Consider the following 13,391-nt stretch of genomic DNA (forward strand, 5'->3'; position numbering starts at 1 on the left):
AAGTTGTCAGTAAGGTTTGGTGAGAAGGAGAGTGGTGTAGAGAGTCAGAGTATCCTCGGTCTTTGGAGTCAAACAGACCAGGATAACCTGAGTAGTTATAAGTCCCAACCTTCCTACATCCTTACCAATATAGATTTCTGGATCTTTTCTCTGTCTTATAACTGAAAAGAACCCCAAGATTACTGAATAGTTGTAGTTGTCATCTTTACTAAGGTTGAGATCTCTATAAGGTCAAGAGTCTGTTCATATGTTTAAAAGCCATGTGTATTTTCTGTTCTATTAACTAGGAAGATACTATTTTTGTGGCTCAGCAGTAGAGCACTCGCCTAGCATGTGCGAGGCCCTGAGTTCAATCCTCAGCGCCACATAAAAATAAATAATTAAAATAAAGGTATTGTGTCCAACTACAACTAAAAAATAAGATATTAAAAAAAATGGACAGAGGGCTGAGGTTATGGCTCAATGGTAGGGTGCTCATCTAGCATATGTGAAGCACTGGGTTCAATCCTCAGAACCGCATAAAAATAAAATAAAGATATTGTGTCCACCTAAAACTGAAAAATATTTTTTTAAAATGGACATTTCTGAATGCAATGGCAAACACCTTTAATCCCCAGCAACTCGAAAGGCTGTGGCAGGGTGATAGCAAGTTCAAAGCCATTCCCAGCAATTTATCGAGGCTCTAAGCAACTTAGTGAGACCCTGTCTCAAAATTTAAAAAAAAAGAAAGAAAGAAAGAAAGAAAGAAAAAAAGGCTGAGGATATTGCTCAGTGGTTAGATGTTCCTGGTACAAAAAAATAAAAAAATAAAAAAGGACAGACATCAGGAAAACTACTTACCATTTTACATTGGCATCATCTTCAGACACCTCACATTCTAATTCAACTCTTTCCCCACAATAAGCATTCATATCTTCCAGCTGTTTAGTCACCATAATTGGAGGTTCTAGTGTGAAAAAGGTGGAAATCAAAATCATTAAATATCGAAATCCTGTCTCCCAAACCTGACTTGTTCACAAATGAAAATCCAACAATACCAAAGCATCATCTATGGTAGTTCTATAGTAGTAAATAGGAGGTGAAGGTTTACTTATTTATTTATTTTTTTACTCTCTGTTATTGGCAAAACAAATAGCTAACAACCCTGGAAAAGTTCTCCCAATTCTCTCACAGCTCTCCAAATTAAATAAATCATTGTTTTAAAGAGCAGATAAAATATGTCTCAAGTATCCTTCTTTCAGCCAATAAGATACCAGGTGATAGACACTCCTGATAAGGAGAATGAATAACACTAAAGTTCTTTATTTTGGTTCTAAAAGGAGGGTAGAGATTATAGAGTTGTCTGTCATCAGAGGGCTTCATTAAAAAAAAAATAATAAGTGACATGTGGCTTCATTTCACCCCTCCAGTTCTTTTCACAATGTCTTCATAAATGATGATCTACTGATGCCAACTACCAAGCTGGTTTTAAGAGAATTCTATTATCAGTGGAGAGTGTGAAACAAGGATCATCCAGTGAAGTTTGTTGGGTTTCAGAAGCTATAACTATTGTAATTATCAGGCAGAACAGTGCTTGGCTTGAGTCAAAACTATGGGGCAGTTTTATTCAGAAGTTGCTTCTCCCCTTGACTTTTCTAGCCTTAAGACTTCTGAAGATTCCTTAGGATTCATGATACCTGCCAGTGCAGGGTAGCCTCAATGCTGGGTCAATCTAATGGCCAACCCAAACCATTTCTAGCTTGGAGCTAAAGAGGTTCCCTGACCATTCTTTTGATCATTACCCCTGGGAGTAATGATGTACTGGGAGCACTGATGACCGTAGGAAGAAATTTCATCTTACCTCTCACAAAGAGCTCAGTAGAACATTTTTCATCACCAGCTGTCACATAATACTCTGAGTCATCTGTCAGCGAACAGTTATTGATAAACATGATTCTTTCGCATCCTTTGTGTTCAAAGATGTATCTGTTTTAAACAGGAGGAAGATAAACAGAGTCCATGAGCTTAATATTATTCTTTGCCTTATTGTCAGCAAAGATGGCTTATAATTTGGTAATATCTGAAAGTAAGGGAAATAATATTAATCATCCCTTTTTGTAGCATATATTTTACATAGTTTAATTAACATCAAACAAAAAACAATTCCCATGTTTATGATCTACGATACACATGCATGTTTATATACATTATTTAATTAGTTTATATTTTCTTTTTTACATGGTTCTTCTTTCAAATATAAACCAGTTCTCACATATTTGCTGTTTGATTTTTTTAAACCCACTGTTTGACAACAGGTTTGGTTGACAGTGTCAGATTTTTAACTCTGTGCATTCTTTTGTTCTAGATTTTTTTATTAGTGTATTATATTTATACATAATTGCGGGGTTCATTTTAATATATTCATAAAATCATAATAACAAAATTTGCTCCATTTCAATCCCAGTACTGCCCCCTTCCAACTCTTCCTCCCACCCCTTAATCCCCTTCCTCTACTTTATTGGTCTTCCTTCTATTAATTTGGATTTTCAAATTGGTGCAACATAGTTACACAGAAAAGTGAAATTCATTGTGATATAGTCATACATGCACATAGCATAGTTTGGTCAATTTGATTTCACAGTTCTTCCCCTTTCCCATAACTCTGCACATTCTTCTAATGACCAATTCATGTGCTCTGTGAAGGGGGCAGAGACTTAATCTTATTCATTGACATATATTCCATTCATTGCCGAGCACAGGTACACAATAAACTGTTGGATGATTATTTAATTTAACAATTATATGACTAATCATTACAGCATTAGTAATTCTATACAATGTGACAGTCTCTTACATGAGCCTAAAACCCATGTTTTCATATCACTATTAACATCTATTAAGAAAATATTTGAGTAATCAGAAAGAGAAAACAGGAAGTCAAGAAGACAACAAAATTTAATGCTATGACCTGGATCATGGAGGAGCACATTAGAGCATTATAACAAACCAGAAAAAGTTAGTTGGGGTTGGGAAATTATCAAATTGAGGACTACAAGAATAAAACATTTCAACAATGTTTTCTAGATAAAACTAACCAAATCAAATTATGTTTTGGTAAATACAGGATGTCTTTAAGAGATTTTTGCACCAGATATAAACAATATTATCACAAAGTCACTCTGTTGGCATGATCACATTAAGAAATTGGAAACCACCTAATTGTACTCCAGAAGTGACAGATTTCCAGGATTAAAGTCTTTTATCAATGTACACGTGGCCCTTGTTAACTTAAAAAAATATACTGGAGTTGAAAATCTCTCAGGCTGAGGAGGATCTCTGTAAAGTAGTTTCATAATAGACTAGAGATACCATCAGACATCAGGGATTAGTTTGCCTACTTCCTTTGGGAGAGGGCCAAGAAATAATAAAACATGGGCTTAGACCTGCATTTCATTAGATCTCAACATGAAACACTTGTATTCAGATGCAACACTATGAGTAAGCACTCAAAATAGCTCCTGAATTGAATATAAAAGGTATTCGGCCATTATCAAATACAGATACTGTTTTCAAAAAACAAAAGTCATCTAATTATGAGGCATGATTTCTCACTGGCATATCAAATATGTATTTCAAAAGTTTTTAAGTTTTACTTTTAAAAACTGAAAAGTTTGGCAATCTCTTAAATAATTACATATAAGCTGTAGTGGCACTAAACTATAACTGGGAATCACTTGAAATAGTCTGTATAGAATTAAACATAAAGCAAAGTTTATTTCATATAATACTATGGTTTTAGTAATCATGAAATACATGCAGTGATTAAATTTTTATTCTCTGTTCATGTGCTTTTGCATTAAAACTAAAAAGCCCTTGTATTCTCAGAAAATTAAGTCAAACTCTGTTTGATTTCCTTATTTTTGTCATTGATTACTTGCAAAGCCCACTTACTTTGTGCTGGGTCGAATTTCTTGGCCATTTTTATACCATTTCACCTCCAACTTTGGATCTGCCAGTTCCACAACAAACCTTACTCTGCCTCCTTTATCAACCTGATATGCAGGATCAAGAATTTTTGCAAAAGCTGATCGATAGAAACAGCAAAATACGTTAGTATGTGTGTACATATGCTGAGAATTTAGTCAATATGTGTAAGAGAGCAGGATGAGGTGTCACATGACTGTAATCCCAGGGACTCAGGAGGCTGAGGCAGGAGGATTGCAAGTTCCAAGCCAGCCTCAGCAATTTAGTGAGACTCTGTCTCAAAATAAAAAAAAAAAATAAATAAACAGGACTGGGGATGTAGCTCAGTGGAAAAGCACTCTTGGATTCAATCCCTAGTACACTGCATCTCTCTCTCTCTCTCTCTCTCTCTCTCTCTCTCTCTCCTTAGGAGTTACAGAATAGGAATGATCGAATATATAAACAAAATCAAACAAAATCCCTTCTATATTTCTCAACCTTTTCGGGGTGGTGGGGAGGATAGAAACAAGGAGATTTAAAAAAAAAAAAAAAAGAAGAAGAAGTAGTGAGAATCTTTAAATTCTACCTGGACAGCCTTAAAACAGTAAACATGGGATTGATGTATTATCCTGACGTATCATAAAACAGGTAGTTGACTGTTAGTACAGGAAAGTGAAAAGCTGATGATCTACTTAAAATGTATTCCTTTCTCTCTTTTCCCTCTTCATAAAGGTATTTAAAACCACAACAAACTACAACCACTTCAGATGCACGGGGAGATGCCTAGATGTTTTACAAAAAACGTACGGGGTGTGAGAAGTGGGCTTCCCAAACTCCCAGGATCGTAAGAATGTGACAATAAAACAGAGACTCAGAGTAAGGCAGACGTGGAGGCTGAGAAAAGGGGTCCGCTGAAAAGTTCCAAATGACAGCGCGGCTATTTACCACTCCACGTGGTCGATGGGACTGTAAATGTGGGTCACCTAAACTCATCTGGAGCGATGGGCTATCCACAGCTAGTACCGTGCAGGGCAGGGAACCACGACCTGAAGCCCAAGCTAACCAAAATAACCCCCAACCCGGTGCGAGGCGGGAAGAAGCGCGGCGTGGGGCTCAGTCTGGTCTTTGCAGCGCACCTGCCCCGGGCCCGCGCTGCCACGCCCCGCGCCACTCACCCGCGCTCTTCTTCTCCACCCTGCGCATGCGCTTGAGCCGCTTGAGCATGCCGCGCAGGTCGGTGATGCCGTACTGGAAAGCGATCTTCTCGTACTCGTTGGGGTTCGCGTTCTTCAGCAGCTCCCAGACGTCTACCTCGGGCTCCTCCTCCTGCGGCTTCACCTCCCTGTCCGGGGAGAACCATTGTCTAGTTTAGTAGCTGCTCTGGCTCCCAAAGACACGGAAGCTCGGGTACCCTGTCCCACTTTTCGGTTGCCTTAAAAGCTCTGTTTTTAAACCTGGTTATTTAAAGTCGAATTGTTTGACTTGCTTTTACTCCCCTGCCCCTTTCTTTTTTGGAGGTATTGGGGATGGAATCCAAGCCCTTGAGCATGCCAGGCCAATGAAGTTTTGGAGACGGTTTCAACAAGTAGAACGTCCAGTATATGCTTTTGTTTTCCTAATTAAAAACACAATTTTAGGGGAGCAGAGGATGTCAGGAAATATACTGAAAACATTTTAAAATGTAATTGGAAGTGAGATTTTGAGGAACTTGAAGAATGGTTTTCACCTAAGACATGGGTATTGCATTCATTCTGAAAGTGGGCAAAGAACTGAAAGATTTAAAATTTTGGTCTAGGAATGAAAAATAACCTATTTCTATGTTATTAATGTGCATATGGATACAAAGGCAATTTTTTTCAAATCTTTGGTTTTTGCCAGTAGCATTACCCTTCTATATTAGTAAGTATATACATTGACCATTTTTTATTATTTTTATATTAAAAAATCGAAACTACCATGAAGACTTTTTTTCCCCTTTTTAAAAGAAAATTGTTTTTCTAAAATGGCAGGGAAAAAGAAGGGTGAGATGGAAAAAAATCCATTTTCATCTTAACATACCGTCTTTTGGAAGAAGGTTGAGGTAGAATTATAAACATATAAATGTTAAACTTAAAATGATGTAGAATTCCACGAACAAGAGGAAAGTATATTCTTAGGACTATTACCAAAATTATGAGCTCAAAATTTGATAACATCAAAATGTATAAACATTTATAGAACATATAAAAATATATAATATTTAAAGTGCCCTTGTTTTCCCTATTTCAAAACTCCCTGGGTTAAAGACTTTGAGAAAAGGGGCATAGTATAAATGCAAAATATAATTTAAATGGATTTTCTTCATTGTCTAAATGGTTCTAATTTTGTTTAAGCTTAGTTGACTATTTTTATCTGATTAATTTAAAAATGTTACTGTGACTACTTAACATTTGATTTGGATATGATTTTCCAGACAACTGGTCAATTCATCTTATACATCAGTATGAAAACAGATTCATGCTATTGTGTTAGGGAATGATGGGTTACTTATGGTTGCTTTGTCGCATTAATCACACCTTTAGATTTTCTCCTTTATATTCTTTTGTCATCATGGGCAAAGCATATGGGGGAGGCTAGGAGTTTAAGATGACTTTAGCAAGTATAACTTCTAAATATCTAATTTCGTTTTTATATTGTCATGAAAGTCTTTTGCACTCTATGAAAGAGGGGATCACTGAGGTCAATCTTCTGGAAAATGGAGGTGAGAGGTCATTGGTCCATCAGTAATCTTCATGGGAAGGACTAGACAACTCCATTAGGAAAATGGAACTCAAAAAACTCAAGACAGGAAGCATTATCTTTATCTCACTGAAATGAAAATTCACCCTCTATTAACATGAGGAAATTGAAGAGCTCAAGAAATTGTCCTAAGATTGGAATAGTGGTAATGATTTGCCAGATGTGAAAGCAGTCTACATTTCAAGTTCATCTTTTAAAATATTTTAATAGGAAGTCTTGGGGAATTGCAGTTAAAATGTGTGTGTGTGTATTATTTTTCTCTCTGGGGAAAAATCTTTTTATGCTTTATTTTTTGTCTTTAAAAAATAAAAACTTTAAAATTATGCCAAACTTTAAAATTATGTCATACTAGATTGTTTAAAATTTGTATTTTAATTGAGAAGAATTATACACATGCACATTTTAAGTATCCTCCTGATATTGGTGGACAGATTTAAAGATCGCAAACTATGTATGATTTAAATAGCTAACAGGAAGCACAAGTCAAACACTGTGACATACCTAGATCTGTGAGGTGAATATTTATAAAAGGAGGCCAGTAATAAAGATAATAATTTTCTTGATTTCATTGTTTTATGAATCTTGATAAAATGAATTATCCTCAACAATTTTCACGGAAACACCAAGATACATGCCACTCTACCACATTCCCTACCAAATTCTGTATATGAATACCAATGGCCTCTTGCTTTTTCCTTCTTTTTCTCTCCATCACTTCACTGTATTCCGAATTGCAAACATATTGGAACGTGAGGTCAAGACTCTTCACTTGCAGCGTTTCCTTAACTCTAGAATGGATCTTTACTTACCATGGTGGCTGCACAGGAAACTAGCTGAATGGTTATGGTAATTGCAGTAAGGAGAAAAATCAAAATTTCTGATTCCTTTCCATCATTGGCATAGACCTGTATAATGTTCACAGTACTTTCATCTACATCAAAATTTCTATAACTTGATGATCCTAGTGAACTATGAAACATTTATAGAAATTTTATGTAGAATAAGACTTTTAAGTATTTATATAGGTCTAATCCCACAACAGAATACAGCCCAAAAGATTTACCCTGATTTTATCTAATGTCTATTTGAAATAGACTCTGATCAGGGCGAGGAGATATTTTCTTTATACAGAGAAGTTGGGTGTAATTAGACTCATTCTGATGAGGATTCTGCCACACACTCTTGGGGAAACGGGAATGGCAACCATGTGTCATTACCATAATGAAAACATGCAATTCACACACACTAATATGAAAACACATCACATCTGAAGTTATAATAATGGATTAGTAGAGCATATTAAATGGACATAGTATTATATTAACAACAGTCTAATTATGAACCCAAATCTTTATTAGGGGATGTAGAGAAAATGAGAACTGGAGACATGTCGGCTGCCCATCTTTTTCCTAATAATTTTTCTCCCATCATTTATAATTAGATTTCTTTCATTCTGCGATCTGCTGAATGAAAAAAAAAAGTCTGTTTTGTTCCTTTTTAACAGACAATGACATTTAATAATCTACCATATCACATTATGATTGATTGTGCGTGTGCATGTGTGTGTGTGTGATTTCTTTATGAGTATATGCTCTTTGAAGGAAACACAACATTTTCCTAGTGGAAGTATGTATTGATTTGCCACCTCCTATTAACCAGACCTTTTATACTTAATTTAGTTTTCACAATGTCTGTTAAGTCGTATTATTCTTCACATTTACTGATGTGGAAAGCAAATCTCAGTGAGGACATATATTTAAATCAAAGCCACAGAATCAGTAGGTGGTAGAGTTGAGATTCAGGTCCCTGTTTTTGCCGCTCCCTGTTCCCTACTACAAATATGTTCATTCTTTTCTCTGTGCCAGGAGGAGCTGGATTTCTTTCCCTCATATCTCCTGGCATTATATTCTGCACAAAGCACTTGGTATTTTCCTGGCAGAATAAATGATTGGAGGGTTTAAAAAAAAAAAAACAATACTCTGCTTTACCTAGATTGTTGACATGCATTATAAACCCAAGCACCAGCTTGCAGGGCAGATTTGGAGTAGTTTTTCTTACATAGAGTCACAGAAAATGAGTTGACTCAGGAAAGGGAAACATGGATTTGAGTCCTTGCCCTGCCTCTAATTTCTGTGTGAGTAAGTCACTCAATGTTTCTCTGGACCTTGGTTTCACATCTATAGAATAAGAGAAAATGAGGTTCACTTAAGGGCACTTCATATACTGTTTCTTTAAAAATGCACTTGGGGAATTAATAAATATTACTGCAACTAGTGATTATTTGAGGTATTCAAAGGAAGAAAGATGTAGTTGATATTGCCATGTCTATTGATTGACTAATGTCCATCAGTAGTTAATAAATCACACCTGTTAATATTCCTCTTCTGAACCTAAATGTTGTGAAGAGTATAGATGAATTTTTCATCCACTTGAATAAAACCATCCTGCTAAACTGAGAATAAACATGAGCCCAGTTTATTACAAAGATTATAATTTGTTGTTAAGCCATTTGTACTATGGTCCTTTAATAACCATAGAAAGCACTAGAAATAAAAATAAACATTAACAATTATTTAAAATAAACCTGAAAAGCTCAATGAAAACTGGTATCATTATTTTAAAATATTAATTTAGAGTTATTCTCATATTTGATAGATAAATGCAATCTAGCAAAACCCAATTTCCTTTTGTTGCTTCTTCACTATAGTGAGTATCTGGTAAAATGTATGTATACAGGTATAGTATAGTATATTATGTGATATGCATATATCTGGATAGAAGTCCTATAAAATGGTTATATGCTAAATATTCACACTAAAATTCTATAAATTTTATCACAAGATAGAAAAATGTCAAGGGAGTGTGAGAGATAATATTTATTTAATATTTATAACATTGATTTCCATTTTACTACCATGTTTTATTGCTTCTAAAATGTACCTTTGGGAGACATTTTAAACATCTCTGGAAAAAGGATGTGTTTTTATAATCAATAGTGTGTCATAATAGTATTTGGAATAATTTTTTCCTTGCTTTGTGATTTACAAAATACTGGTATGCCTTTAAATCAATAAAGTTTTGAATTTGAAGAAATATTACAAATCATCAACAATATTTTAATATAGATCTGCATATATATATGCATGTGTGTTTGTGTGTGTATCACCTGCAGAGATGTCTACCAAAATTGCGAAATTGATTTTTCAGTCAGTTATCAAATGTTAAAGCCAGGAGAATAGAGGTTCATGAGAAAGAATCATATGTACACTCTTAGGGGCTTCTAGGTATTTAAGTCCTATGTCTCAGTTTTCAAATTTCCCCATCCCCAGATAAGAACATGTGTGAAAATTTAGAAACTTTTAAAAAGGAAGTTCAAAAGCATCAGCTGAAGTCTTTAACAGATTAGTATATAGTTGTTCTTCTATTTATTTCTTAGTAGACTCTTATATTCTATAAGCAAAACACATTTTAAGAATTAATAACTCCTTGGAAAACATTCACTTTAAACTTGACTTCTCTGGGTGGGTGTCTAAAAGATTTCCAGGCCACAGTGCCCCACTCCATCACTTGGTTCTCACCTACGTTTCAGGAGACCACTAAAGTCAAGTTCCCCTGCATCCTCTTGACCTTCTCCACTGTCATTAACAAAAGAAAAGCAAAACTAGGTTTAATGCAAACACATACATGACAGTTTTCCCCAAACACTCTACACGTAACGTATATGCAATTTTGTGCTGGCACACCAGGACTAAATCAACACAAACTACTATTTCTTTTCACACAAGTGACATTGTTATGTCTTCAGAGTATGTACTTGTGGAAAAGTAAACAGGAGGAGCTTGTGTTCTCTACGATTTCAAAGGACACAATTTTGTAGATTGCATATATAAAACTGCTTGGATTTGTGTTAAAACCAGGTAACACAAATGCACTTAAGCCAAGCAACACAAAGTTCTTTGTTTTTGCAAGTCGAGGGGCCATAGAAAAACAAACCTGTGTAAAAAGCAAAGGACTTTTGCTGATCTCTGTTATTCACATAGGACAGAGATTGGCTTGGAGGTTGAAGTATACCAATGTCAGATATATAAGTACAAAGCCTTATATTCAAAGGTAACCTCTTTTCGTCCATGAATACATGAATCAGATAATGTGATACCAACATAGCATAAAGATGGAACTAGCACTGGAGCTTTTGAAAAGATGCATTCCTTTCTATTTTAAAGGGATTGCTCTTTAAGTTATAGTCTTTTAATTTTGTCATCAATATGCTTTTAAAGGTATTTTAAAAATTATATCTTTGATTTTGTTAATGAACTCTTAGCCAGTGGTTTTTAAAAGTACTTTCCTCTAAAGAAATGCATCTTAAATTAGGCATGCAGCCACCATTGTGATTTCATCTGAACTCTATATAGAAGCTATGGAGTTGACATTTAAATGGCACATACTTACTTACATGTTTAACCTTTTAATGAAGATTTTGTTTCCTGCTCTTTACAAATGTTAGTTATGGTTTCTAAGAAAAGAGTCTGTGGGTTTAAAAACAGTGTGTATAACATGTAAGTCATAAGAATTAAACTCAAGTAATGTGTTTTCAAAATTGCAGGTGTTTAGGGGCCTTTAAGTGAACCAATTTCTAGTCTTTTAAAACACAGAGATGATGCCTTTCCCAAAATATCCTCCTATGTGCCAGGAGCATAGCTTTAGACTTATGCATTTGCAAAATATGGGGTGAAAAGAGAAGGTAGAAAAAAAAGTAATGGAGTTTAGGAGTTTGACATTTTTTTTTTTCAAATGAAAAACACCATTGACTATCAGGTGGTATTCAAAATCTTTTAAAGTAATTATAATTTTGATTTTTTTCATAATTTAGGAGGGAAATATGCCTTCTATTAACAGACTAAATCATTGTTTCCTAATAAAAGAGTGTTTTGTAATTTTGGATGACTTTCCTTACTCAATAAAATTGTATGTGTATTCAGTTTTAGGAAGTACAAAACATGTACTCTCCTTAAAGAATTTATATAATGCTATCATTAAAAATAAAGGATAACAGTGTCAGGGAGCTAGTTACATTTCTCAGTACTAGAAAAATTTTCATTTTTCTTCCTTGACCCCCTGATTTTTCAGGCTTGGCTGTTGCAAAAATTAAAGTAAATAGGTGTCTAAATTTTGCTGTTCAACAGGAGAGAGAGAGAGAGAGAGAGAGAGAGAGAGAGAGAGAGAGAGAGAGAGAGAGAGAGAGTATGTGTTTGTGTGTTGCAAGGAATTGAACCCAGGGCCTCATTCATGATGCTAGGCAAGCACTCTACCACTGAGCTACATCCCAGTCCTATTGTAATATTCTAAATGCCAGCTGTCTCAGTGTATTCCATTTAGTATAATCTAATATTATAAGGTGCTAACTTCAGTAAGTAGCTACTTGTTGTGGTTTTTCTGGACAACTGGTTTAATAGGTCCATAGGTGATATCCAGATGAAAATAAAAGTTTTCTCATGTTGTTTAACTGATGCTATAGGAAACATGTCTCTTTGAATATCTCATTGGATAACTTTGTGGAAATAAATGCAATTAAGGAAGAAGCCACATAAGAATAGATTGAAAGTGTATCTTTCTAAGGCAACTGTGAAACTCCAACAAATGGAAGCTCCACTACAAGATTATTCTAAAAAATCATCAGTGTATGCTTGATTGGGCATTTAACACATGACTTTCCTAGAACACCAACTTTTAAATAGGTGGTTTTTGATTTCGGTAAAAAGGATTGTTCCCACATGAAGTGTGGATGAAGGGAGGTATGCTCTGAAAAACCCTCCACTTCATGTTATACGAAAGCTGTCTACATTCCCCTTTTGAAGTTACCTTCTCTTGAAGGCAGATCTGATGTCAATGTTTGGAGTAGTCCCAGTAGATTCTTTGAAAGGAAAGAAAACAATATAATAAATACCCATTAAGAAGGAAAATATGTGTTTAGCTTCTTTACAGGCATGGGAATTGATCAATTGGAAGAGAGTCAGTTGAAGGGAACAGCTGTCCTACTGAATGGCTGAGCTGCCAAGGCACCGTCCTCCCCCATGAAGAGCCTATGGAGGGACCTTAGCGATTACCTTGTCTAATTGTCATTCAACCTACCTGCCTGTTGGATTCACAAGGAACTTAAGAAATATATCAGCTTCCTGATCCTGCCTCCTGGCGATTTTGATCACCAAATCAGGGAAGGGAAACCATAAATCAATATTCTAAAAAAGGCCTCCAGGAGACTCTCAGAGATGTCTGGCCCTGAAAGTGAAGTAGTGCTTCCCGAAACCAGATCCCCACTTCATACAGAAGTCTCGACAGTTCCCTGATCCATTATAGTTCAGCCTCTCCTTGATAGCTCCAAATGGGGATCTCACAACCTTCCCAGGCTGTCTGTATACCTTTCATGAAACATTTAAGGTGTGGTTTCTAGATTCTTCATCCTCCTGGTTACTCTACTCCAGAAGGGATCCAGGTTGAGCTATGGTACCCATGACCAATGACATCACTCCAAATGTGGAACAGTAGCATGTTGGAGAGAGAAGTTTCCTAAGTATCAATTCTACACCATTTGGAAAGCCCAGTATAAAATCACTCTATTTGTCTTTTTCAGCTACATCACACTTTAGATTCATCTTAAGTTTATCATCTTTGCT

The 13,391-nt window shown here is 35.5% G+C and overlaps 1 protein-coding gene across 4 annotated transcripts in view; it reads right to left on the bottom strand.

Annotated features, from left to right (window-relative positions):
• Positions 1 to 13,391, bottom strand: part of Mybpc1 (myosin binding protein C1) — an 88,718-nt gene that overhangs the window by 36,186 nt on the left and 39,141 nt on the right. For all 4 annotated transcript variants that reach the window (XM_078052929.1, XM_078052930.1, XM_040279366.2 and 1 more), the window contains 6 exons: positions 12,580 to 12,631; positions 10,299 to 10,355; positions 5,118 to 5,284; positions 3,931 to 4,063; positions 1,841 to 1,965; positions 841 to 946 (listed from right to left, as the gene is read on the bottom strand). In XM_078052929.1, the coding sequence (XP_077909055.1) occupies positions 841 to 946; positions 1,841 to 1,965; positions 3,931 to 4,063; positions 5,118 to 5,284; positions 10,299 to 10,355; positions 12,580 to 12,631 (640 nt within the window). The remainder of the gene's footprint in view (positions 1 to 840; positions 947 to 1,840; positions 1,966 to 3,930; positions 4,064 to 5,117; positions 5,285 to 10,298; positions 10,356 to 12,579; positions 12,632 to 13,391) is intronic.

This window comes from Ictidomys tridecemlineatus, chromosome 6, assembly GCF_052094955.1.
Source record: "Ictidomys tridecemlineatus isolate mIctTri1 chromosome 6, mIctTri1.hap1, whole genome shotgun sequence".
In the NCBI taxonomy this organism is placed as follows: Eukaryota; Metazoa; Chordata; class Mammalia; order Rodentia; family Sciuridae; genus Ictidomys; species Ictidomys tridecemlineatus.